Genomic DNA, 26,659 nt, shown 5'->3' with positions numbered 1-26,659 from the left:
TCAAGTACAATCTCCTCTGACTGAGAAAGAGACTACAATGTTGTTTGTTAGTACTTTAAAACCTCCATATTATGAAAAGATAATAGAGAATGCAACGAAAAACTCTGCTGATATGGTAATTTTGAGAGAAATTATTGAGTGCCATCAAGAATGGCAAGCTAGAAGAAAATGAAACATCTAGTAAAAGGTCCCGAAGAAGAAAGAAACTGAAGCTCAGGCTATGAGCTTTGATAGACAGCAATTTGGAGGCTATCAACCCTACTCACCACCAGGATATCTACCACATTATCCTACTATAAATAATATTTCCCCTCACCCATACTAACCATTTGTACAATCATCATACCCCCAAACATATCAAATCCCTCATAGGCCTCAAAATACCATGTACAGTCCTAACAATCAGCCTATCCCAAGACCCCAAAATCACCCAACTAACCCCATTGGTGGTTCGCAAGAGCAATGAACTACTCGTGAGAAACTTATGTTTGACCCAATTCTAATGACTTATACAAAATTATATAAGGAGCTTTACAACAGTCATTTGATTGCTCCTAGTAAATTGAAACCCTTCACCTTACCCTAAGTGGTATGATCTCACAGCCCATTGTGACTACCATTATGGGATCGCTGGTCACTTCACCAAAAATTGCACCACTCTGAAACACAAAGTGCAATGTTTGATTAAGGATGGAATGATCTGTTTTGATACAGGAGGAATGACTGCATCGAATGTTAGTGGCAATCCCTTGCCAAATCATAATGTGAATGCTATAAGTGAAGAACAGGAGCACCATGTGAAGAAAAAAGTGACAGATATTAAGACACCTCTCAGTCAACTGTTCGATATTTTACGGAGAGCTGACATAATACAATTAGTAAGTCCACATAACTATCATGGAGCATATATAGCTACTACTAGTTGTAGGTATCATAATGGGGCAATAGGCCATTTCATTGAAACTTGTGAGCAGTTTCACTAAGAGGTGCAAAAACTCTTAGATTCACATTAGATGGTGGTCTATGAAAGAAGAGAAGACTTAAAGAATGTTGAAGTGTCCATGACTGATAGGCCTGTAAAGCTGTTTCCAAAATCAATGACAATTCAGTGTGGGAACAAATCGAAGTCAATCATAGACAAACTCATCCCCAGGCCGATAACTTTTAAAGTTCTAACTCTTTTTTCGTACAAAGATGATAAAGCTGTACCCTGAAGATATGGCTATGACATTATAGTTTAGGGGTAAGAAGAAGATGTCTCCAAAGCTGACGCTTCTAATATAACTGGTGTAGGAGGCATTACTTGAAGTGAAAGGTGTTACACTCCAGAAATGTTAAAGAAGGCTAGAAGATAGAAGGCTAAAGAAGAAGAAAGATGAAATAATCTTGAAGTAGAACCTAAAGAAGATCATCCAAAGCCAGTATCAGAAAGAGAGGTTTATGAATTCCTGAAACTGATAAAACATAGTGAGTATTTAATTATGGAACAGTTGAATAAAATGCCAGCTCAAATCTCATTATTATCACTACTGTTGAACTCAAAGCCACATCAAAATACCCTGCTGAAAGTGTTAAATCAGGCATACGTGACACATAATGTATTTGTTGAAAATGTGAACCACCTAACTGAAAATCTATTCATGCCAAATCATATTTCATTCAGTGATGATGAGATTCTTTTGGAGGGAAAAGGAAATGCCAAGGCTCTGCATATCACAGTCAAGTGCAAGAGCCATATCATAGCTAATATCCTTATCGATAATGGCTCTGCTATAAATGTCATGCCTATGTCAACTTTGACAAGACTACCCATTGACTATTCTCATATGAAGGACAGTCAGATGATTATGAGAGCCTTTGATGGGACCAGAAGAAAAGTCCTTGGGGATATCGAGATACCCTTACAAATTAGGCCATGCACTTTCAATGTAAAGTTTCAAGTAATAGATATCTCTCCATCTTACAATTATCTGTTAGGAAGACCATGGATTCACATGGCAGGAGCTGACCCTTTACTTTGCATCAGAAGATCAAGTTCAATGTAGAAGGCCAATTAGTAATGGTAGTTGGGGAAGAAGATATGCTAGTGACCCAACCATTGAATACTCCATACGTAGAGGCTGTCGAAGAAGCATTATAATGCTCTTATCGATCTTTTGAATTGGTTAATTCTGTAGGTAAAAGATTTAAAAGTCAACCATTTTCAAGGATAGTTATAAGCCAAGTCATCAATAAGGGCTGGTATCCAGGATCAGGGCTAGGTAAAAACTTACAGGGGATAAAAGAACCTCCGATAGTAATAGATAATAGCGACAGGATAGGCCTAGGCTATGAGATGGCAGAATGGAAGGTCAAAAAAAGGTCATCAGAAAAGACAGCAAGACTAATGGTTATCCCTCACCTGTATGAAACTTTCAAACTTGGAGGATTCATATACCTAGATACAAGAAAAGCATGGAAGACGCTTTTACGCAGTTAACCATTCATGCTGTTGAAGATGAAGTAGGACTTAATCAAGATGAGTGGGTTCACCTTTGTCCACCAGATTATGAGTTAAATAATTGAAGTGCCATCAAGATGTCTGTGACTTTTAAGACTAATACAATGTAATTGTAACATCCCAATAGCTATTGCCCAAGGCATTGGGGTGATCTTTCTTGTTTGGATTGTTTGTCTTTTATTATTTTTAATAAAAAATAGAAAGGATGCATTTTCATTCATTTCTTCTTGTGTCTTCATTATTTCCATCTTTCCAAGCACATCTTGCCAACATATCACATTTCATTCAATTTCAGGTCTTTAAATGAGCATGAAGATAATCATGATAACAATTAAGAGGTTAGCTTTGAGAATTCAATTAACACTGATGAACTTAACAATGAAGAGAATTCTGAAGAATATGTTATGCCTCCAGACCTAATGAGATTGATTGAACAAGAAAATAAGCCAATTGAGCCTCATAAAGAGATAGTTGACTTAGTGAATTTGAGAGATAAAGAGAATAAGAAAGAGGTCAGAATGGGCACTTGACTTTCATCAGAAGATAGGCAACGATTGGTAGACCTACTTCGAGAATTTGTAGATGTATTTGCTTGGTCTTACCAGGATATGCCAGGACTGAGCACAAAAATAGTAGAGCACAGATTACCCCTAAAGCCAGAATGTAAGCCAGTTCAACAGAAACTAAGACGGATGAAACCCGAAATGCTACTTAAGATTAAAGAAGAGGTGAAAAAATAATTTGATGCAGGTTTTCTACAAGTGGCTAAGTGTCCAGAGTGGGTAGTCAATATAGTCCCAATTTCTAAGAAGAATGAAAAGGTACGAATGTGTGTAGACTATCAGGACTTGAATAAGGCTAACTCAAAGGATAACTTTTCTTTGCCTCATATCGACACATTGGTAGATAACACGGCTAAGCATTCAATTTTTTCCTTTATGGATGGTTTCTCAAGGTATAATCAAATAAAAATAGCTGCAGATGATATGGAAAAGACTACTTTTTATGACCATGTAAGAAACCTTTTGCTACAAAGTCATACCTTTTGGGTTAAAGAATGCTGAGGTAACATATCAAAGGGTCATGGTAACACTCTTCCATGACATAATGCACAAAGAGATCAAGGTGTATGTAGATGATATGATTACAAAGTCTTTGTGAGGATGAAGATCATGTCACCAGCCTCAAAAAGTTATTTGAGAGGTTAAAAAAATTTTAGCTCAAATTAAACCCAACCAAATGCACCTTTGGGATAAAGTCAGGGAAGTTGCTAGGCTTTCTGATCAGTGAAAGAGAAATTGAAGTCGATCCAGATAAGATACGGGCCATTCAAAATTTGTCACCTTCTAGCTCACCAAAAGAAGTTCGAGGTTTTCTGAGGAGATTGAACTACATTTCTCGGTTTATCTTTCAGTTTACTTACAAATGTGACCCCATATTTAAGCTTCTTCGTAAGAATAATCTTAAAAAATGGAATGAAGAATGTCAAGAGGCGTTTGATAAAATTAAGCAATACTTATCAAACCTTCCAGTCTTGGTGCCACATGTTCTAGGGAAACCTTTAATTCTGTACTTAACAGTATGTAAAAATTTAATGAGATGTGTGTTGGGGTAACAAGATGAGTCTAATCGAAAAGAGAGAGCTATTTACTATCTAAGTAAGAAGTTCACAGAGTACGAATCTAAGTATTCTTCATTGGAGAAAATATGTTGTGCATTAGTGTGGACTGCTAAAAGACTCAGATAGTATATGCTTTATCATACCACATGGCTCATAGCAAAACTGGATCCAATTAAATATATCTTCGAGAAACCTTCTTTGTCCGAAAGAATTGTTGGATGGCAAGTAATGCTTTCGGAGTATGATATTATATATGTGAGCCAAAAGGCAATAAAAGAGGGCGTTATAATGGAGTTTCTTACAGATCGTGCTACTGAAGAGTATGAGCCAATGAAGTTAGAATTCTCTGATGAAGACTTAATAACTATTTCTCAACTGGAGAAAAGAGAGCATGAAGAAAAATGTTGGAGAATGTATTTTGATAGAGCTGCCAATGCTTTGGGACATGAAATTAGGGTAATTTTGATCTCTCTAGAAGAACAATACTGCCCTGTAACAGTAAGGTTAAATTTCAATTACACAAACAACATCGCTGAATATGAGGCATGTGTCATGGCTTACAAGCTGCTATAGATAGAGGAGTGAAAGCACTGAAAGTGTTTAGAGACTCAGCTCTAGTTATATATCAGTTGAAAAGAGAATGGGAGACGAGAGATTCAAAATTCGTTCCATATCATAAGTATATTTTAGAGTTGACAAAACAATTTAAAGATATCCAGTTTGACCATTTACCTCGAGAAAAGAATTTGATTGCTGATGCATTGGCTATTCTGGCTGTAATGATTCAAATTAATGATAATACTGACATTCAACCCATCAAGTTAGATGTTAAGGATATACCAGTTTATTGCTCTAATATAGAAGAAGAAGAAGATGGAAAGTCCTAGTATTATGATATCCTACAGTATATTAAGGATCAGTAGTACCCAGTTCAAGCAATAGAAAATGATAAAAGGGTCATCTGAAGATTGGCTATGAGTTTTTTCCTAGATGGAGATATTCTGTACAAAAAAAATCGGGATCAGGTGTTATTGAGGTGCGTAAGTAAGACTGAAGCGAGAAAAATTATTGAAGAGGTACATAATAGAATATGTGAGACACATACCAGTGGACATATGATGGCGAGACAGATCATAAGAGCAAGATATTACTGGTTGATGATGGAGAATGATTGCATTGACTTTGCTTGTAAATACCATTCTCAATGTGAGGCATGGATGTCATCGGTCCAATCACCCCAAAAGCTTCTAACAGGCACAGATTCAGTTTTGTGATGATATATTACTTCACAAAATGGGTAGAGACAACATCGTATGCAAGTGTGACACGCTCTGTAGTTTGTAAGTTCATAAAGAGAGAGATCATCTATAGATATAAACTTTTAGAGAGAATTATTTCAGACAATGTCAAGAATCTAAATAGTAAGATGATACAAGAAATATGTGCTCAATACAAGATCAGACATCATAACTCGACACCATACTGTCCGAAAATGAATGGGCCAGTTGAGGCAGCCAATAAGAACATAAAAAAGATTTTGGAGATCGAGACTTACAAAGATTGGCATGAAAAGTTACCATTTGCATTACATGCATATTGAACATCAGTTCGCACCTCTACTTGGGTAACCTCATTTTTTTTGGTTTATGGGATGAAAGCTGTACTACCAGTGGAAGTAGAGATCTCTTCCTTGAGAGTTCTAAAAGAAGTTGAGTTGAAAGAAGCTGAATGGATTTGAAAATGTTATGAGCAGTTAAATTTCATAGAAGAAAAGAGATTGACTGCACTGTGCCATGATCAGCTATATCAAAAAAGAATGATGAGGGTTCATGATAAGAAGATTCGGCCCCATTACTTTCAAGAAAGAGAGTTGGTCTTGAAGAGAATCCTTCCTATCCAACATGATAGTAGAAGAAAATGAACTCCAAATTGGGAAGGATCGTATGTGGTGAGACGGGCTTTTTCAGGCGGGGCGTTGATACTGACTGAGATGGATGGAAATGATTTACCTCATCCTATAAATTTTGATGCTGTGAAAAAATACTATGCTTAAAAATAATAATAAAAAGTGAAAAAAAAAGGAAAAAAATTGAATGAAAAGGGAAGACTCAAGACGAAAACCTTGAAAGGGCGGTTTGAGTCATAGGGGGTTCGTCTAAGTTGAAAACCTGAAAAGGTAGCTTAGATAAGGAGAACACAGCATTGAATTTGAAAGTTTGTTGATATGGAGGCTAGCAAATTCGAAAGCGTTTCAAGTTATTAAGTATATATCAGATGGTTGGGTTTTTAGAAAAAAAAAACTTTGAGATGTGTTATCATGATTATCTTATTGTTCATTTTTGGCTTTGTCCCCATACTTATCCTTGTAATTCTCTCTTGGCCGAAATTAGCCAACATTTTGCTAATAAGAGACATTCTATTTCGTTCTTTATGTCTTTTTCTAGTGACTGTTTCTCAACCATTCATATTCTTTTCTTCCTAATACCCCACCATGGAAGAAATGTGCAAATGCATTCTTACTTTTTGAGTTTGAGATAATGATTGATGAATGAATAACAACATGAAAGATTTTTACATTACATTGATTAAGTCAAAGTGATAAAGGTGAAATCGAGATGTTCAATTCTTGATTAGGACATTGAATCTGGGAAGAGATTTCTTACAGGAAGAATGTGAGTGGAAGAGACAATTAAGAGCTACACTAGCTCAATCTTAGAAGAACAGTGTAATTGAATCTTTGAAGAATCAAAGGGCTTGATTCTCAAGAAAAGAGCTTGAGAAACTTGAGTACCATACATTGAATAGGAATTAATTGGCTAACATTTGCATAGCATGCATTAAAATTCATATGCATTGCATAGCATATACTACTTTCAGGAAAGTATAGTGTATAAATTCAAGAAGCAAAGGTGTTCCAAGATCCCACATAGAGAAGACAGATATGAAGATATTTTCAAATTTGAGAAGAAACTTGTCAGGTAAGTTCCTAATCCTTGAAATAGGATGTCTTTTGGTATCAGGATTGATTTATAAAACCTTTGGGCATAATCTTCTGAAATTTCTTCAAACACAATTTTCAACTCCTTTGGACATGATTGTCAAGGAGCAATTTACTTTTCAAAGTTGTGGTGCCTCTGTTTAGAGGAGCAATTTACTTTTCAAAGTCGTTGAGCCTCTGATTAGAGGAGCCATTTATTTTTTCAAAGTCGTTGAGCCTCTGTTTAGAGGAATTTTGATCAAATCTTAAAAAAAAAAAATGTCAAGATGAGTCTTGATTAGGTGTTTACATCTTTGCGCAATTTCTGTTTCACAAAAAATGTGCAAAGAGGGGCAGCTGTAGACACCCAATTTGGTCCAGGTCCGGATCAATTGGGCCTGGTCCAAATAGGTAAGTCTAATTTTTTTTTGTATTTTACATTTTTATTTTATTTTTATTATTGTTTTTATATATATTTTTCTTTTATTTTTATCTTATCTATTTATTATTTATTTATTTATTACTACTATTTATTAATATATATATCCTTATTATTATTATTATTTTCTGTTAATATTTATATGTATATTTATCAGATTATACGTTATAATTTATCTGTTATTTAATTTTAATTTATCTGTTAATTTTTTTATTTATCTTATTTATTTTCATTAATATTTTTATTTGATTTTTTTTATTTTTTTGATTTATTCGGCTGAAGATTGGATTGGGATTCAATCAGAATAGTCCATGTTGAATTCAATGATTGAATTTCGATCCAAAGAGGAGTTGGGATTGATCAAAAACTCTTCGGATCAATCCCTATAAAAGGACCCTCAAAATCAAAGGAAGCACACAGAAAAACAGAAGGAAAAGAGTATTGGTTGAGAGAAAAAGGTAGACAGAAGAGATTCGAAAGCTGAAAAAGGGTTTAGAGGCGTTAGAATAGCTTTAGGAATCATTGGGAAATTTTTGAAGATTTTTCTGTGAATTTTTTCTGGAAATTTCTGGAAAATTTCCAGATTTCGATTAAATTTTTTGGCGAAAGTTAAATTTTTCGACGACGATTTCGGTCAAGATTGAAGTTTTCGACCAGTTGCCCAGTTTTCGGTGAAGATTCCCAGAAATCGACCAACTTTTCGATGAACTTTCGGAGAAAAATCTAGATTTCGATGAATTTTCTAGAATTCGATGAATATTCAACCGGAGTTCTTCAGAAAGTTTAGAGAGAAGGAGGAGAAGAGAAAAGAAGAGAGAGAGAGAGAAGAAGCTCAGTTTGCTGAAAAAATGAAGGAATCAGCCTTATATACCCTCTCAAAACGACGTCGTTTTTGCATTAAGTAACCCAGAGGATCTGCGCGTTTTGTCGAGATCTGACTCGAGCCGAGCATCGACCCGCTTTCGACCCACGCGTATCTCGTTTCTCCGAGCCGTTAGTCGAGCCGAGCCGACACCCCTGAGCCGCTTTTTCGAGCCGTTTTTCTTCCTTAAGCCGAGCCGACACCTATGAGCCGCTTTTTCAAGCCGTTTTTCTTCCTTAAGCCAAGCCGAGCTGTTAGCCGAGCCGTTCTAGGTTTTTTTTTCTTTTTTTATATATTTTATTTATTTATTTTATTAGATTAGGTTTATTTAATATTCTTTTATTTTTATCTTTATTTTATTTTTATTTTTGTTTTACTTTTCTTTATTTTTTTTATTTTCACTTTTATTTTGTTTTATTATTTTATTTTCTTTAAATAAAATCCAAAAAAAATATTTTTGAAGAAAAGTTGAAAGTATCAATTTTCCTTAAAAATAAATTTTCAAAAAAAAATTTTTGAGGAAAAGTTGAAAGTATCAATTTTCCTTAAAAATAAACTTTCTAAAAATATTTTTGGGGTAAAGTTGAAAGTATCAATTTTCCTCGAAATTAAGGTTTCTAAAAAATATTTTTGGAGAAAAGTTGAAAGTATCAATTTTTCTTAAAAATAAATTTTCAAAAAAGGTTTTTGAGGAAAAGTTGAAAGTATCAATTTTTCTTGAAATTAAAGTTTCAAAAGATATTTTGGGAAAAAATTAAAAGTATCAATTTTCCTCGAGATTAAAATTTCTAAAAAATATTTTGGAGAAAAGTTGAAAGTATCAATTTTTCCTGCACAAAAACAATAATTCTTTTCTTCCTTTTTATTTTTTAATGTTAAATAATCCGACGATGGAGCCTCTGCAAGTGAAACAGTAGTTTTCTTGCATACTCCTGAAGTGAGAGAATTTTCTTAATTTTTTGCTAAAACTATTAGAGTCAATTGAGAATAATTTTTAATAATTAATCACTTGATAAATTTTTAAGGCTCATTGGATAATACAAATTTAAGTTGGTACCATCTTTTGATGGGCTTTGTAAGGGTGCTATAACCTTCCTCACACGTAACCGAACTCCCAAACCCTGTTCTGGTTAGTAGATCTGAACATATTCTTTTAGGGACCCTTAAACTTAGGTGTTCCTTAAAATGACAGATTCCTTGGATGACCAATCGCACCTAGATAAAAAAGATTGGTGGCGACTCCTTCAAATCAATGTCTAACGATGGATTTCCGGATCTAGACGTTATGACACTCCCACTAACTTCTCCATACTGCAAGTGGCCTGAGAAAAAGGCCTCATTTAATTTCATTTTCTCTTTGGAAAATAAGGTCTTCTGCTTGGTTTTACACGTTCAGGCAAATACTTGTCTCTTATCACATTAAATAAAGTCTTCTGCTTGATTTTACACGTTAAGACAAATACTTGTCTCGTTGCAATTTTTTTCTTTTATACTGTTTTGTTCACTTCTGGGAGAGTTTGAAATTTATTACGGACAAGAGAAGACGACCTTGACTGTAATTGCCAAAGTTTCCTGCAATTTACAATTTAATTAATTATTTTTTTAATTATGTTGGCCTCTTTAGAGACAGTGTGGACGAATTCAATTTCCCAAATCTCAATTCTAATACTATCAGTCCATACTATAAATTTTATTTTTGCACAGAACACGAGTTAATTATTAAATATTACGTCACAGTAGCGTTTCTTCAACCATCTCTTTTTTATTTTTATTTATTTTTTTACATTTTTCTCAAAATTTTTAAAATATTTCATAAAATTCTCCACAGTTATTAATCCTTAGCAAATAACATGATTAGGATGTTTATTTTCGATCATTTATTTTCCCTATTAACGAATTATTACGCTGCTACACATGAAAGACATTGAATTAATCAATTGCATTGTTCCTTTGGATCTTATTTTTGTTGGCACTCCCACTAATTTCTTCATACTGCAAGTGGCCTGAGAAAAAGACCTCATTTACTTTCATTTTCTTTTTGGAAATTAAGGTCTTCTACTTGGTTTTACACATTAAGACAAACACTTGTCTCTTGTCACATTAAATAAGGTCTTCTGCTTGGTTTTACACGTTAAGACATACTTGTCTCGTTGCAAATTTTTTCTTATACTGTTTCGTTCTCTTTCGGGAGAGTTTGAAATTTACCACCGACGAGAGAAGATCTTGACTGTAACTGGCAAAGTTTCCTGCAATTTGCAATTCAATTAATTACAACTGATGCTGATGCATTTGCTTTCCTCATATCTAGCTAAGCTTTCCTTTTTAGCCATATATTTGAATGGAATTAAATAAATTGCTATTATAATTTTTCACCGTAAATTAGATGTTGTTTTTATAAAATAGTGTAAATGCTTCTATGACATCTTGTTATATGATATTTTATTATTGGACTTATCTAAGGATCAAACTATTTGTTAGGTCCAATTCAATCAAATTCTTAATAAGATTTTTGCTGAGAATTTGTCTTGAATATTTTATTCTCATATCAAAAGTTGGGTAGAATTACAAAAGTTGATGGTTTATTTTGAATCCGCATATTATTAAAATAATAATGAAAATAATAAAACAAAATTAGTATTTTGAAAATATTTATTTTTAAAATAATAAGAATAATAATAAAACCTAAACGATAAATTTAATATATTGAATTTTTCAAAAATTACAATAATAAAATTTAACCTATTCAGTTAATTATTTTCTTTATTTTTATTTTTATTCAATTTATTGTTATATTTATAACAAAAATATTAAATTTAATTTATGCTTATAATTAGAATTAAATAAACAGAGGAAAAAGTTAAAAAATAAACCTTAATATAATTAAATAACGAAAAAAGTTTAAAAAATAAAATAGTAAAACAGTTTTTGATGATTTTTTTTTTTAACATGGTAGAAAATGATCAATAATATGGTAGAAAATATTTATAATATAGTAATAAATGATTGATAATATAGTAGCAAATTCCATAATTAATATTAATAAAAGTGTCAAATGGTTAGTAATTGGTGAATAAGATAATAGTTAAATTCCATAATTATAATATTATAATTTATTGGTATAAGTAAAATATAATATGATATCCCTCATGGTGGAACAGCCTATGGAATTTATAATGATACAGCAGAATCCCTCAGTTAGCTCATCCATTCCCTCTGAACAGCCTATGGAAGAAAAGGCTATCACCTACATGGACCTTGTTTTGTTCAAAGCTGCGGCGGATGGTGACGTGGAAGCATTTAGTGACTACCAAGGCGCTATTGATTGCCTGGTTGACGGAAGCCAAAACACGGTGCTTCATATTTACTCCAGAACCGGAGGACGCCTGGTAGTCAAAAATGCTAGAGTGTTTCCGTATTTTCAGAAAAGGGTATTCGAAGGAGAGTTCTCCATTAACTTTGTGGAGCAACTTGTCGACGAGTGCCCATCACTGCTACTGCAACGCAATGCCAACTGGGAAATCCCATTGCACATTGCAGCAAGACATGGGCATTCTGGCATAGTCAAAGTGCTTATTGAACGCGCCAATGTAGTGCTACATGAAGACCCGGAGAGAGGGTTGGATGCAACCGGGGCGAGGCAGATGCTGAGAATGAGGGATGAGGAAGAAAATACTGCTTTCCATTTGGCCGCTCGATATGGTCATCTTGATGTGTTGCGACTATTGGTCAAAGAAGATCCTGATTTTGCTTTCTCCGCTAATACAAGCGGTGAGACTCCACTCTACTTAGCTGCCGAGGGAGGATATCACGGTTTGGTTACTGAGATGTTAGATAATTGCAAATCAACGGTTTTTGGCGGCCCCCATGGTAGAACAGCTTTGCATGCAGCAGTCCTGGCCGGAGATGAAAGTAAGTGATCAGTTCATTATTTTGTGTTATTGTTGTTGTTGTTGTCGTTTTGGGATAATTTACTCAATGGCTATTCTCGTTGCTTTTTCTGCCAATGGGATAATCTTCCTCATCATTCTAAATAACGCATGTTCTGTTTCTTCCCTGGCCAAACGAGGAAAATAAAACAAAACAAATGCATAGTCTTGGTCATTCATTTTTCAAAATTAAATAAATTCGCATGTACTGCTGTTGTTGAACTTTTTGATCTTTTTGTTGTGTTTTGGTAATGACAGAGACAGTAAGGAAACTAATAGAGGCAAAAATGCAACTAACCAAACAAACCGATGACAATGGGCGGACTCCACTCCACTATGCTGCGCATTTCAGTAAACGTTCAATTGCCAAAGTTTTGTTGGAAAAAGATGCGTCTGCCGCTTATATAAGTGATAAAGAGAGAGGGATGTCGGCTCTTCATATGGCAGCTTGGCAAGGCGAGCAAGGGATAATGGAAGAAATTATCTCCAATTGTCCAGGTTGCTGCGGAATGGTGGACAAAAGAGGCTGGAATTTTCTTCACTTTGCTGTCGTTGCAGTATCTCCCAAAAAACTTAAGAGATTCTTAGTTGATAAGAAGATTAATGATTTCACAAATAGAAATCTTTTTCATGAAAAGGATGTTAACGGGTACACGCCTATCCATATCTCCTTAACGGGGCCTGCTCGTCAGCTCCTTGGTTGGTTTTCTTTTAGTTCTTTTCTTCTAGATCGTGAACTTCAAGTAAGAGGATGGAAGTCCGAGCAATATTTCGCCCAAATGACACGAAAGAAGGTATAAAGCTTTACCCTGCTTGATTTTTACTATTCTCACCTTTTCAAATTGTTAATTTTTTTTTTCAATTTCAGAAAAAAAAAATTATTGATTTTGACGGGCTTAATATTTACCTTTTCTTTTCTAAAAAAATTCAAGTCATCAATTTCGTACATAGCAACTGATGTCAAGTGTAAGACACGTGATACCAGTAGATATTTAACGTCTGAAATGGTTTAAGACTAATAAAAGGATCGAATTTCGTACAGCTTTACAAATACGAGGATTGAAAAGTGACTTTTGAAAATATAGGAATCGAATTTTAAGGATAACGATTACTATTTACTCTATAAAATGATTTTGGCTTTTTTGGGTTTTAAAAAAGAAAAGATGGATAAAAAATTGAGATTATATGAGTATTTTATTAACTACATAATTTTACATTTTATTACTCTTTAAAAGTGGACTACTATAAGCAAAGTTTTTAATTACTGATAGGAAAATATTAAACTCTAACTACTATATGCAGAGTTTAGATAATTAACAATAACATGCATGTGTCTCCTTTAATAAATTCCTAATTTATTGTTTCCTTTACAAATCTATACAATATATTGAAAGGATCCCATGAGATTTTTTCCAATTTCATTTTCATTTTTTTAAATTTCTTTTCATTTATCTATTTTTTGTAAATATTTTTATTTTATATTTTCTCTTTTTTTTTATTATCTTTTTAGGGATAAACTGCTTCATAAAAATTACAAAAAAAATTAAAGAAAATTAAATTAGGCTAATCTAACTTTTAAAGATTTTCTTTTCATTTAGTTTAATTTTCTTGTATAGAAGAAAGATTATAAACTTATTATTTTCAATAATTTTTTTAGAATCAATTCAACCATAATAATAAATACCATAGTAAAAAAACAATAATAATAAATAAGTAACTTAAATAATAAATACTCAGAATTAGGAAATGAAATATAAAGAAGAAATTAATGCAAAACAAAATGAGAGAAAAATATATTAATTTAAAATATAGTAATAATTTTTCTTGATTTTTTTTCATTTATTTTATTTTCATAGACAGAAGAATTAAATAAAATATTTATCAATTCAATCATTGTAATAAATAAATAATTTAAATAATAATAAATAATCAAAATTAGGATATGAAATACAAAAAAGAAATCATTGCAAAAAAGGGAAAAATGGAATACATAATGAAAGGTAAGGATGAGAGAAAACCAAAAAAATTAAAAATTAATTCGAAATCATAACATTTGATTTAGATGGAATCGATTTTTTCTTATTGGTTGTAATTGTATCGATTTAAAGAAAAGTTGATTAGAATTTAAATCAAACTTTAAAAATTCATAATATTATACTCTATTTAAAAAAATTAAATTAAATTCGATATGAACTATTATTATCCTAATAAAAAGTTACTCTCTCTTGTCATAAATCTCACTCTGCCCATCTCAAAATCCTAATTCAAAACATTTAAACTAAAGTCTTAAATTTTAATTATTGGGATGTCACATTAGAGACAACTATTATACTAGCAGATAATGAAATGTATAATTTAATAAAAAGATTGTGTAGAAATAAAGTTAAAAAATGAGAAAATGTTACAACAAAGGCTTTTAATTTTGTTTATCTAGTTTAAAAACTCCATCACCAATATATGGATAAGTAAAATTCACTAGTAGTTCATGAACTTCCATGATATATATATATATATATATATATATATATATCTCACTTTTATACATGACAAAAAAAAAAGATTTTCCATGAATAATGTTTTAGAAAAGTTTATGGTTTATCTTCTATTAGTCATTAATCAATTAGGATATGTATACGAGTATCACTTGTCTACCCATAGGATGAAAAAAACTAATATGAAATTTTTTAGGTGAAGTTTGTAAAGTTTTTTTAAAAATAATTTAATAGAAAATTCAAACCAATAAATTGATAAAGTTTAATGTGAATATCAATAATATGTAAAAAAATTATTAAAAAAATTATTTATAATTCAAATATGATCCATATAAATTTAAAACATGCATGTGGCCCACGTGTGGATCCCGTCACGTGTTTGTATTTACATCACAATGTTTGCATGAACATTTTTTTAATTTTCTAAATGTTGATTGACGAAACGATGGATAGCAAATTTTTTTTTTAAAAAAAAGGATATATATCTTTTGTGTCATGAATGAAAATGATATATTTATAAAAATTGTGAAGTACCCGTGAATTTTTCTCATAGACTAATAAATGCTAATCATTCCTTAAATCGACGATTATCGTTGCAGAAACACATTCGCCAATTGTTGAATGACATTGGTGATAATGTAGAAGTGGAAGGGTTACGGGTTCACCCAAACTTCAGAAGAAGGGTAAAGGACGAGGATGATGTCTCCTCCATCGAAGTTGTGGAAAAAACACGAGAGACCCATTTACTGGTGGCAGCGCTAGTAGCAACCGTAACATTCGCCGCAGCATTCAACGTACCTCGTAGATACAAGAGTGATGAGCAAGGGGATGCAACCTTGAGTCGTGACCCAGCTTTTAAAGCCTTCATTATTACAGATACCCTTGCATTTGTTTCCTCTCTTTTAGCGGTCCTGCTTCATTTTCTCTTGGTATTCCTGAAGTGGAGTCTAGTTAATCTCCGATATCAGGTGATTGGTCTGGCAGATGTCTTAACTTTTTATGCGATCATAGCAATGGTGATTGCTTTCAGCACAGGCAGTTACGCAGTGTTACAATCTTCCATGGGGTTTGCTATCGCCACATGTTCCCTTGGCCTCATCTTCTTTCCCGGTTTGCTCATTGCTTCTGCCATTTATAAGTTCTTTATCCGATAAAGGACACCATACGTACTCCTAACTGCAAGCCTGCTACTGCCATAAAATTAATTAAAATATAAAAGGCGACTGTTTCATTTGTATTGCTACATATGAATCATGAAATAAAGCGGGCAGTAATTCAAGGATTCGATGTGGTTTTTACTCAAGTTAAAACTAGTTACAAATTGCTTTCTGCCCCCTGGTTTCTAAGCTATTAATGTTTCATGAAAGTTTAATTTTTGGCAATAAATTTTTTTTTCTCGTCCATTATATATCCGCCCTTTATATGGTCCGATCATATTGTTTCTTTGGCTCTTTTCATATTCTCTTTCGAATTTTGAACAGGTTTTTAGTGAGGATTTTCTTGTGATCATGAGTAATTTTACCACAAATATTAAATTTATTATGACAAAATTTATGTGTTATTATTATCATAAATTTGTCATGGAAGATGACTCGGGGCTGTAATTCCAAAGCCCTTTCAGCTCTCCCCTTACCAAACCTAATAAGACAGCAACTTCTGCAAAAGGAAAGAAAAATCAGAAGGGAGAAAGGGAAGGGGAAAACGAGTTACAATGAGATAGTATAAGAGATTTTTTCTGACAAGCCAGCCTGAAGTAGCCTATATCCGGGTGGAATTTTGAACTTTGTTGCCTAATGTACAAGGAACAAGATAGAGGAGTGCAGGTTGACCATGCCCATTCATTAGATATAACCCTAGGTATGTAAAGAAGAGGCCTGCAATACGTGAAATTGAAATGAATTAGTACAACTATATAGCTTCACAATAGTTATTTTGGTGTTACCCAACTCTTTTTTTAATAGCTTTTCAACCAACTAAATACAAGAATACACCTCTGATATTCATTCATTTTCACCAATCAAACATCGAGGTTATTCAGTACTTTCAAGTTCACAGGCAATACTATACTCAGAAACCTACATGATATGCAGAAAGATACATTTTGTTTCCCAAGATTAACAACCGTGATTCACAAATTAAAATATAATGGCAATACTACATGTGAGTGTGTAGTTTGTATGTATGTGTGTGTCAATGACGATTGATTATTTTCCCTTCAAGACAAAATATCAAGAGCATATATCAATATGTATTCCAGTAATTATCCTGGAACAATAAAGTATGTAATTCCACAGGCCATTTATATCCAGGTCTTAAGTTGGAGCCAATTTGAAACAAATAAAGGTAAACCTGATGCTTTTGATACTTGTATGCCCATCAATCACAGAATTGCTCTGTAAAGCTAAAGTGATAACCAGATATGACACTATAATTAAATATAAGTATATAACTAAGCAGATGCTGGTCTCAACAATTGCATTTACACTGGACAAAAATTGCAATTATTTGAAATCTCAGAATATACATGTCAGGAAAAACATCATTCAAATCATTCCGAGTTAAATAAACATTTGTAGGGAAGTCAGACATCGAACAGAAATTGCAAAGAAAGAAACACCAATCAACAAAATTCAGTTTAAACTTAGCAAGCCTAATGAAACTATTATATTTCACAGACAAAATATGATTTTCTCACCTAGGGTGGGAAAGAAGTCTTAGAGACACAGTACATATATATATATATATATATATATATATATTAACAAACTATGATACATGCACACTCACCAAATCCATAGCCAATTACCAACCACAGAAAACACCCATTGGCAAGGTGCTTCTTATTTTCTTTATCATATCTGAAAAAAACCAAACAGGGAAAATAATCATTAACATGGGCATGAACCCTTCAAAAACAAGCGCATAAAAAAGGCAATGCACCGACGTGCAATATTAACAGTAAAACTCAAAATTAACACTGAAAACGGTTCAAACGCCTACCTGCCCTGTCTAATCCGGTTCAACAAGGTGTTTGACCAGCTCGACAAACACTCGGTTCAATGCCCCTTTTTGGGATTGGCTGCCTGGCAACCTAAAGGCCTCGTAATAAAAATCAATGTTGCTAAACGTCCCAAACTTGTTGGATCTGCAAAATGAATCCTTTCCTAGTTCCTCTTGGAAAGGTAAGAAAAATTCGGACAATTTCTACCTCCCTTCATTCTGCTTGTGTTAATTCATTTTTCAAACCCACAAATACATACAAATTTTTAAAAAGTTTAGTTATAAAATACACAGTGGCGCAACCGATCATATTGTCAAATAAATCTTGAATCGAAAAGAATTAATTACTATATTTGAATTTAAAAATGTATAAATCAATATTTGAATTTTTATATATAATTTATAATTTGAACTTTTAAATTATACAGAATCTAACAATACTAACCCAATCAATTTATATATAGATGTTTTGATCACTATTTCAAATTATGTGTTCATCTAACAAAACATTCAACATTCAACCTTAGCAATAAAACTTTTAATCAAAATCCATAAATTATTGATTGTCATTTGGAATCCACGTGACAATTATGCAAAATATTTACAAAATTTACTGCATTAGAAATTTTTTATTACATTTATATTATTTAAAAATTTAGAATCCATAAAATAAAATTAAGTGGCAGTGCAATTTACTCAAAGGAAATCAGATTCCCCAAAGAGCCACCCTGTTACACTCTCCAACGGGGAATCAGCAGTAAAAGCTTGTTCCTACGAACATACAACCAGTCATTAGTTAGCAGAAACTTCTGCAAAAACAGCCAAACAAACCCAACAGGTCGACCATGGGTTCTCATAAGCATATATTTTCAAACAAAATGCTATCTTTTGGACGCAAAGCTAAAATGATTGATCTCCAACTTGAATAAATCCATCATTTTTCAAACAAAATGTTCTTTTGTGACAGTAAAACTAAAAAAGTCAATCCGCGGCCTACTGATTTTTTTTCCTTCTAACATTCGAAAATTTTGAGTTGCAACTAGAAAAGATCAATTCACTCATTATAAGATCGATCTTTTTATTATCATGTTATTTAAAACACTAATAATTTATGTATTTATATATATGTTACATAAAATTACATATTATAATTTATATAAATATAAAATATATTTTTTAATTTTTTTAAACTTTAATATATTATTTTTGTTAAAATTTTAATTTAAGTCATCTTCATTTTTTTTATTGTATCATATTTTAAATTATTCAACAGCAGGCTAGTTTTGAAAGATGAAGCATCATTGTTTCTCTCCATTAATTCAATCTCAATGCATCCAAAAAATAGGACCGGTTGAGAGAGACAAAATGGACCGGCACATTGTCTAAAACTTCTCTATCAAAATTAAAGGCGCTTTTTGTCCCTCCCCAAAAACAATGTAAATCATTATTGTACTACTGATCACTAGGATAAACTTCTTTCAGCAAAGAGCCAAAATACCCAATAGAACCATGAATTCTTCTGATTATGAGCAAATTGACATTGTAATGCTACCTTTCATGGCTTATGGCCATCTTATACCATATCTAGCTCTTGCAAGACAAATCCACCAGCGCACAGGCTTCAACATCACCATTGCCAACACCCCTCTCAACGTCCAATATCTCCGTTCCACTCTTCACCAAGAAAATTCCACTCCTTCATGGATCCGCTTGGCCAAGCTTCCATTCAACAGCGCTGACCCTGGCCTGCAACCCAACATAGAGAACACTAAGAACGTGTCTTTGAATCAAATTGGTAAACTCGTTATTTCATCTATTTCTCTCAATACACCATTTCAGCAATTGTTGTTAGATATGATAGTGAAACAAGGCAAGCCCCCTCTGTTTATGATATCGGATGTGTTCTTCGGATGGACTATGGATGTTGCAAAGAGTACAGGCACTGTAAACATTACTTTTAATACAAGTGGCGCTTATGGTATCTTGGCTTATGTTTCCTTGGGGTTGAACCATCCTCATCATCAAGCAGACACTAAAGAATTTTGTTTAGCATGGTTTCTCTATGTTGGGATTTGTCTTGAATCTTAAAATTTCACATCGAAAGTTGAGTAAAGTTATAAGAGTTGAGAGTTTGTCTTGTATCCCATATAGAGAGTTTAGTAAAGGTATAAGGATTTCACTCTTATAAATAAGATGTTTTGGTCTTGGTTTGGTAATCTCAGATAGTTAGACATCAAGAGAATAGCTAGGTGAGTAGGCTATTAAAATGGTGTAATTGAGTTTTGGGTTAAGTTTTGAATAAGGAGTTTTTGAAGACTTTTCTCATTCTAAAAGTCTCACAATTGTAAAGATTTATTTGTTAGTGGATTGGGTTTGGAGTAAGCCATTTTGAGTTGGACCGAAACAAATATATTTGTGTGTTCTTATTCTTGATTTGAGCTAGCTATTTTGTTTGTGGGTGTTGCGTGTACGTATTGATTTCCTAACAAGTGATATTAGAGCTGTAGTGATCCCCAACAAGTAGTATCAGAGAGAGGTTCATAGAAGAAGAGGCAAGCCTAAGATATCATGAAGCAAGTATTTCAAAATGTCTAAAAAAGATATGTCTAGTATGCCTATACCTAAGTTTGAGATTCCGTTATTTGATGGAAAGAGTAATTTTATAGTATGACAAAATATGATTCAAGATCTGTTAGTACAACAAGGGTAAAGTAGCAAAGCTAAGGAAATGTCTGATAGTAATTGGAATAAAATTCAAAAGAAAGTTGTTAGTACTATTAGATTGGTGCTAGCCCTAGAGGTAAAATATAGTGTATTGACAAAAAGTACTCTGAAGAGTTTGTGGGATAAGCTTAAGGGTATTAATACATCGAAGTCGTTAACTAACAAATTATGTTTAAAGATAAATCTATATTCTATGAAGATGGAAAAGGGTATAAGTTTTCATAATTACCTGAATGAGTTTAATAGATTAGTTTCTCAATTGTTGGCAATTTCTATTGATGAGTTAAAAGATTAAAAGAAGGTTTTAATTTTGTTATCATTTTTGCCTAAGTCTTATAAACCTTTAGTTCAGACTGTATTGGTAGGTAGGTCTACTTTGAAGTTGGATGATGTGACTGTCTTGTTACGTGAGAATGAAAGGTGTATGGGAGCACAAAACTCATCACCTAGAGGAAGTACACTAGTTGTAGAGGATTTTGATCAAAGGAGGACTAAAAAGAGGATTGATGGATTAAGAGAAAGATCTAAGTTAAGAGATAGAGATTACAATGATATAGAATATTATTATTATGGGAAAAGAGACATATCCAAGTGCGCTGCAAGAATCTAAGAAGGAATATGATTGCTTTCAAAAAGGTGAATGATGAGAAGAAATTAAATAAAGGAAAGAGTGATACTACTACCGTTGTATCTAATGATGATGATGTCATTTTAACGACTTGCGTGGATAAGACTTAGACTTTAAAAGGTGATAAATGTTGGGTTTTAGATTCTACTACTATAGTTCATGTTTGCAATGATAGGAATTACTTTATGGAGTTGGATGAGAATGAGAAGTATAGGGTTATTGTGGTTGTTAACAATGAAAATGTGCAAATTCAAGGTATTATGAGTGTTTGTCTTATATCTCACAAATAGTGTTGTTAGGACGCTTTGTCATGTAAGATATGGATCGAATTGTACTACAATTTGATTGCTTTAGGTGAGTTAGCTTATCGAAGGTACACATATTATGATAATAATAATTGGTTAAAAGTATACAAAAATGGTAATGTGATTCTAAACGGGAATAGGGTCAAAAATCACTTGTACATGCTTGATGAAGGCTTAATTACTAGGATCCCTATGATGAAAAAAAAGAAGAAGGATAAGTGTGTTAGCTTTGCAAATTCTATTGAAGTGTTTGGAGATTCAAGTCAATGGAGAATTTATTGAGATTTACCTTGAATCTCAAAATCTCACATCGAAAGTTAAGTAAAGTTATAAGAGTTGAGAGTTTCTTTTGTATGCTATATTGGAAGTTTAATAAAGGTATAAAGGGTTTCACCCTTATAAATAAGATGTTTTGGTTTTAGTTTGGCAATCCCAGATAGTTAGACACCAAGAGAATAGCTAGGTGAGTAGGCTATTAAAATGATGTAATTGGGTTTTCGGTTAAGTTTTGAGTAAGGAGTTTTTAGAGACTTTTCTAATTCTAAAAGTCTCATAGTTATAAAGATTTATTTGTTAATGGATTGGGTTTGGAGTAGGCCATTTTGGGTTGGGTCAAAACAACTATATTTGTGTGTTTTTATTCTTGATTTGAGGTAGCTGTTTTGTTCGTGAGTACTGCGTATGTGTGTTGATTTCCTAACACCCTGAAAGTTTTCATTTTTATATTTCTCAACTACATGCTTTTATAAGAAATGCTGATGGTATCGATCTATGGTCTAGGTTTACACAGCCATAGCTTTCAGGTTCTTTGCAATCTTTTGGGTGGTTGTGTAACACAGTTGAAGAGATTGAGCCTCATTGGAGTTGTTGAGAAAATATACCAAGGTTTTTGTTTGGCAATTGGGCCTTTTTTACCTAAAAAATTGCTAAACAAATCATCGTTATCATCTTTTAATAGTTTATTTAGACAACATGTAGGAAACGAGCCCAAAATTTCACCTAAAAGATGCCTCCAATGGCTTGATTTACATAGCCTTGCTTCAGTTCTAAACATTTCTTTTGGATCTTAAAATACTATCAATCAATCATAAATGATGGAATTCCAATTGGATTGGAAGAAAATAGGAATCCATTTATTTGGTTAATAAGGCCTCCACTTAGTTTTGACTTAAAAGCAAAATTCAGAGCATAATGGTTACTAGAAGGGTTTGAAGATAGAATGAGGAAGAGCAAACAAGGTTTGTTGGTGAAAACTGGGCACTACAATTGGAGATCTTGTCACAAAAATCTACAATAGCATTTTTAAGCCATTTTGGTTGGAATTCAGCATTGGAGAGTTTAAGCCAAGGTGTGAAAATGATAAGGTGGCCCAAGGCAGTAGAGCAGGCTTACAATTCGAAGATATTGATGGAGGAAATGGGTGTCTCAGTGGAGCTGACAAGAGGAATGGAGAGTAGTATTTCAAGGAAATAGGTTAAGAAAGTCATAAAATCGGTAATGGACAGGGAAGGGAAAGGAAAGGCTATGAAGAAGAAAGCAGAAGAGATTACAGAACATATAAGGGCGATGATGAAAGAGAAAGGACAAGAAAATGGGTCTTCCATTAAAACATTGGATGATTTTGTTTCAGTCATTATAACAAGGAAACCAGATCAATCTATTGGTTCAACTTGTAATGACAAAAGCTTGTAATTCCAAGCAAGATAATGTTGGATAATCAATTTTATCATCTTTTCCTTTTTCCTGACTAGAAAAATTTATTAAGAAATCAAAAAAGCATATCGCCTCAATGCTTGGTATCCAATTAAAGTTTACAAGGGAATAATAGACAAATTTTTCTCTCTATATATTTTTCTCATGTTTTTCATAAACAAAACAAAGTCTAAAATTTCAAAAACCATTTTCCTTTCTAAAATATTTGCCCAATTTATGAGCTCAATGTGATGGATCACATGCATGAGTGTCATAATGGCTTTGGGTCCACTAGATGTAAGGAATTTTAAAATAGAGAAAAAAAATAAAGGAGTTACCACCAATCTTTTTTAGTATATGATTGGCCATCTAAAAGTTTTTTTTTTTAAATAAACTATAAAAACAAGTTTAAAGTTTATCAAAAGACAAATTTTGGTCTACAAAAATAGATTTTGAGTTCGGTTACATGTGAAAAAGATTAACACCCCCACAACACCCATAAATTGGTACCAATTAATCATGCATAATTTCTGGTGTTGGATGAAATGGTTTTGATTTGAAATTTAATACTAATTCCCTTCTTTAAAAAAAAAAAAAAGAAAGTAATTTTATTAAAATTCGTTATTTAGGAATATCAAAAAAATCTCTAAAGTAAAAAATTATTTTAAAATTCTCCAACTTTAAAGATAAATCTTTTAACTAATATTTATTACAACATTCCTTGAAAATAAAACTAACATTCTTCGAGGAAAATAACTATTGGTGACTTTTCAACATTTAAGCAGAGTACCAAGAATTATTTCCATTGAGATGTTATTTTTGTTTTATTCCTCATTTTTAAATTAAACATATTTTTTATGCAAAAATATCAACAATGGTATTATTGTATAACAAACAATAACTAAAGGCATAAAAATGCGAATTGAGTGCAATCAATAATAAATAGATGCATTAATAAATGTTATGCATAATGATAAAATGCAATTTTGAAATTTGGGTTCTTAAATATAATAAGGCCACTCTAACTCTCCAACAACTAAGCAGAGTTTAGATGTGACTATTTATAGTTAAGATTCCATTTTATATATTTTATCGTTTGTTTAATCCCATTATTAATGTGAATTAAGGACTAGTACAAAAAACTTAATGGAATAAAATTTCCAAGATACCTTATCGTATAGGTGGCATTCGGGAACAAATCACTCTACTTGAGATTTTCACATGTATCTTTAAAGTTTTGAAATGGTTTTGAGTATATGTTTAGGTCGAGGTTTTAAAGTTTGAATGATTTTTGTATTCCCTGTAGGCAATATAATCTTTCAAAAAAAAATTTTCAATTCTAAAGTGTTGCTATTGAAATCTTTGTATCCCTTGTAGGCAATATAATCTTGTCTCATAAATCATAAGATTTTCCTTGTTATATTTCAGAGCTTATTAGTTGCATTTTTGGATGTGTTTTTTCATTTATTTGTTTAATGAATAGCTCATGTTTACTTAAAAAAAGAAAAGAGAAATTGAATGTGACAAGGCTAGTAGCTTGCATAATTGATTCTCTGCAAGATTTTGCTCATAATGGTATTTGTTATAGGGAGTTGTGCTCTCAGCATTAGTCTACTACCTATAAATATGGTGTATCAGTAATAAAGGACCAGTTTTCGCAGTGATGTTCACTCCACCAGTCGTTGATTTTTAGCCATATTCTCTGCAATTCATTTTGTTTTTCTCATTATTTCACTAACAAGTAATCTATATTATATATTCATTTCTCTCATAAATTTTTATAATTCCTTTTGCAGGTTACAGTCAAATATAAAATGTATAATTTTTTGAATAGAATTGTTACTATAAGATCCTTATCATACATACTACAAAAGTTTAAGTTCCTATTTTCTTTATAATTTAACTTTTTTTTATTTATTTTGTAGGTATTTTTATTATTGTGTATTGAAAGTATTTATTTATATGACTTATGTATATTACCAAATATTTGTATAGAATTTGTAATATATATGTATTTTTTGTATTTTTATTTAATAGAATTCATAAACAATTTAAAAATATATTTTACATTCTTTTATAAATAAAATAGAGCATTTTGTTTATTTATTTTTTTCCATTTATATATATTTAGTATTCATGTAATTACTTTAAAAATAAATTAAAAAACTAAAATAAAATGAAAAAATTATAAATAAGATATATTAAATATGTTGAAAAATAAGTATTACCAATGGATTTTATCGACGGATTATTGACCTAATTATCAACAAAATTATTACTAACAAAATTTACCAATGGATAATTCCATTGATAATTATTGATGGATTTTACACATTATTGACGGAACAGTATTACTAACTTGTCTATTATCGATGAAAATTTTCATCAGTAACACTATTACTAACGGAAAACATGCTATTATTAAAGGAAAATTTTGTAGGTAAAAATCAATTTTTTGCTGGTGAAACTTACTAGATGCTATTTTTTAAAAGTGTCTGTATGAATTATCTAAATTAAACTTTAAATTTTTTAGTAAATATTATTGTTACACGTTAAAAACAAATACTGTTCTTTCAACATATTCATATGATCTAAGAAAAACTATACAAATAGAGAGTGTCATAACATATAGATCCTTAAACCTATAACTAGATATGGATTTTAAGGAATCACCACCAATATTTTTTATTAGGTGTGATTGGCCACTTAATGAATCTATCCCTTTAAAGATGTCCTAAGCTTGACTAAAGGTCTCTAAGAGAATAAGTTCTGCTTTGCATTTTAAAATAGGGTTTAAAAGTTCGATTACGTATAAGGAAGGTTATTGTACCCTCACACGCTCATCCAAGAGATAGTACCATTTAATCTTAAATTATCCTAAAGATCTTTGTTTTAAATATTATATGAATTAAACTAAATTATTTTAGTAAATGTTATTGTTACATATTAAAAACAAATACTATTCTTTCAACATGATTCAAATGATCTAAGAAAAACAATACAAGTAGAGAGTATATGATATAACCTAATCGTCAAGGTAATTAATAGAATAAAGATTATTAGAATAAAGTATTTACGAAAGAGAAAACGATTGTGTACGTACTAACCAATAAAGGCAAAGGTATTGTATTTTGTAATATTGAAGTTTATTGATCGAATAAAGATTAAAGTGATAATCAAGGCACAATGAGTGGAATGAGAACAAAGAATAATGAAGATCTATAAAAAGGCAAGAGGAGTAAGGGTGTAAATGATTCGAAAAAACACATTAGTTCATAAGTTATTCAAATTCGATTAAAAAAAATTGAATTTGGCTTAGTCATTATCGAATTGAACTTGAGCTCGAGCAGCTCGAATTATCAAACGAACCAAGTTCAAGTATCTTAATACTCATCTTGAGTGGCTCGTGAGTCTAATCGAATTTTTTTATTTTAATATATTTTTATTATTTTACTTATAAAGTTATGATTTCACCCTTTTATACACATACACC

General features: G+C 31.9%; 2 protein-coding genes and 1 pseudogene across 2 annotated transcripts in view; 2 read left to right on the top strand and 1 right to left on the bottom strand.

Moving 5' to 3' along the window:
• The first annotated feature begins 11,549 nt into the window (after nt 1-11,549).
• LOC149510939 (protein ACCELERATED CELL DEATH 6-like) lies at nt 11,550-16,148 on the top strand. Its single transcript, XM_089756554.1, has 3 exons — nt 11,550-12,308; nt 12,584-13,119; nt 15,417-16,148. Exons 1-3 carry the CDS (start codon nt 11,561-11,563, stop codon nt 15,969-15,971), a joined length of 1,839 nt encoding a protein of 612 aa, XP_089612680.1. The 5' UTR covers nt 11,550-11,560; the 3' UTR covers nt 15,972-16,148.
• Nucleotides 16,149-16,560: 412 nt separating this feature from the next.
• The window catches only part of LOC111279463 (signal peptide peptidase-like 2), a 48,638-nt gene continuing 38,539 nt past the window's right edge, over nt 16,561-26,659 (bottom strand). The window contains exon 13 of the mRNA XM_089756467.1: nt 16,561-16,691. Coding sequence (XP_089612593.1) covers nt 16,576-16,691 — 116 coding nt within the window. The 3' untranslated portion in view covers nt 16,561-16,575. The remainder of the gene's footprint in view (nt 16,692-26,659) is intronic.
• Nucleotides 19,327-23,166, top strand: LOC111279092 (UDP-glycosyltransferase 92A1 pseudogene; annotated as a pseudogene).

The sequence above is a fragment of the Durio zibethinus genome, chromosome 27 (genome assembly GCF_047325235.1).
Source record: "Durio zibethinus cultivar Kanyao isolate XHJ-2024 chromosome 27, ASM4732523v1, whole genome shotgun sequence".
NCBI lineage: Eukaryota > Viridiplantae > Streptophyta > Magnoliopsida > Malvales > Malvaceae > Durio > Durio zibethinus.
Note: the sequence above shows the minus strand (reverse complement) of the source record. Positions and strands in the feature narration are given on the sequence as shown.

What these genes read in the sequence shown, in the direction of transcription:
- LOC149510939 (XM_089756554.1), top strand. Translation starts at nt 11,561, where the DNA reads ATGGAATTTATAATGATACAGCAGAATCCCTCAGTTAGCTCATCCATT. An exon ending in AGTCCTGGCCGGAGATGAAA is followed by an intron (nt 12,309 to 12,583) that starts GTAAGTGATCAG and finishes TGGTAATGACAG; the next exon opens with AGACAGTAAGGAAACTAATA. An exon ending in CCCAAATGACACGAAAGAAG is followed by an intron (nt 13,120 to 15,416) that starts GTATAAAGCTTT and finishes TTATCGTTGCAG; the next exon opens with AAACACATTCGCCAATTGTT.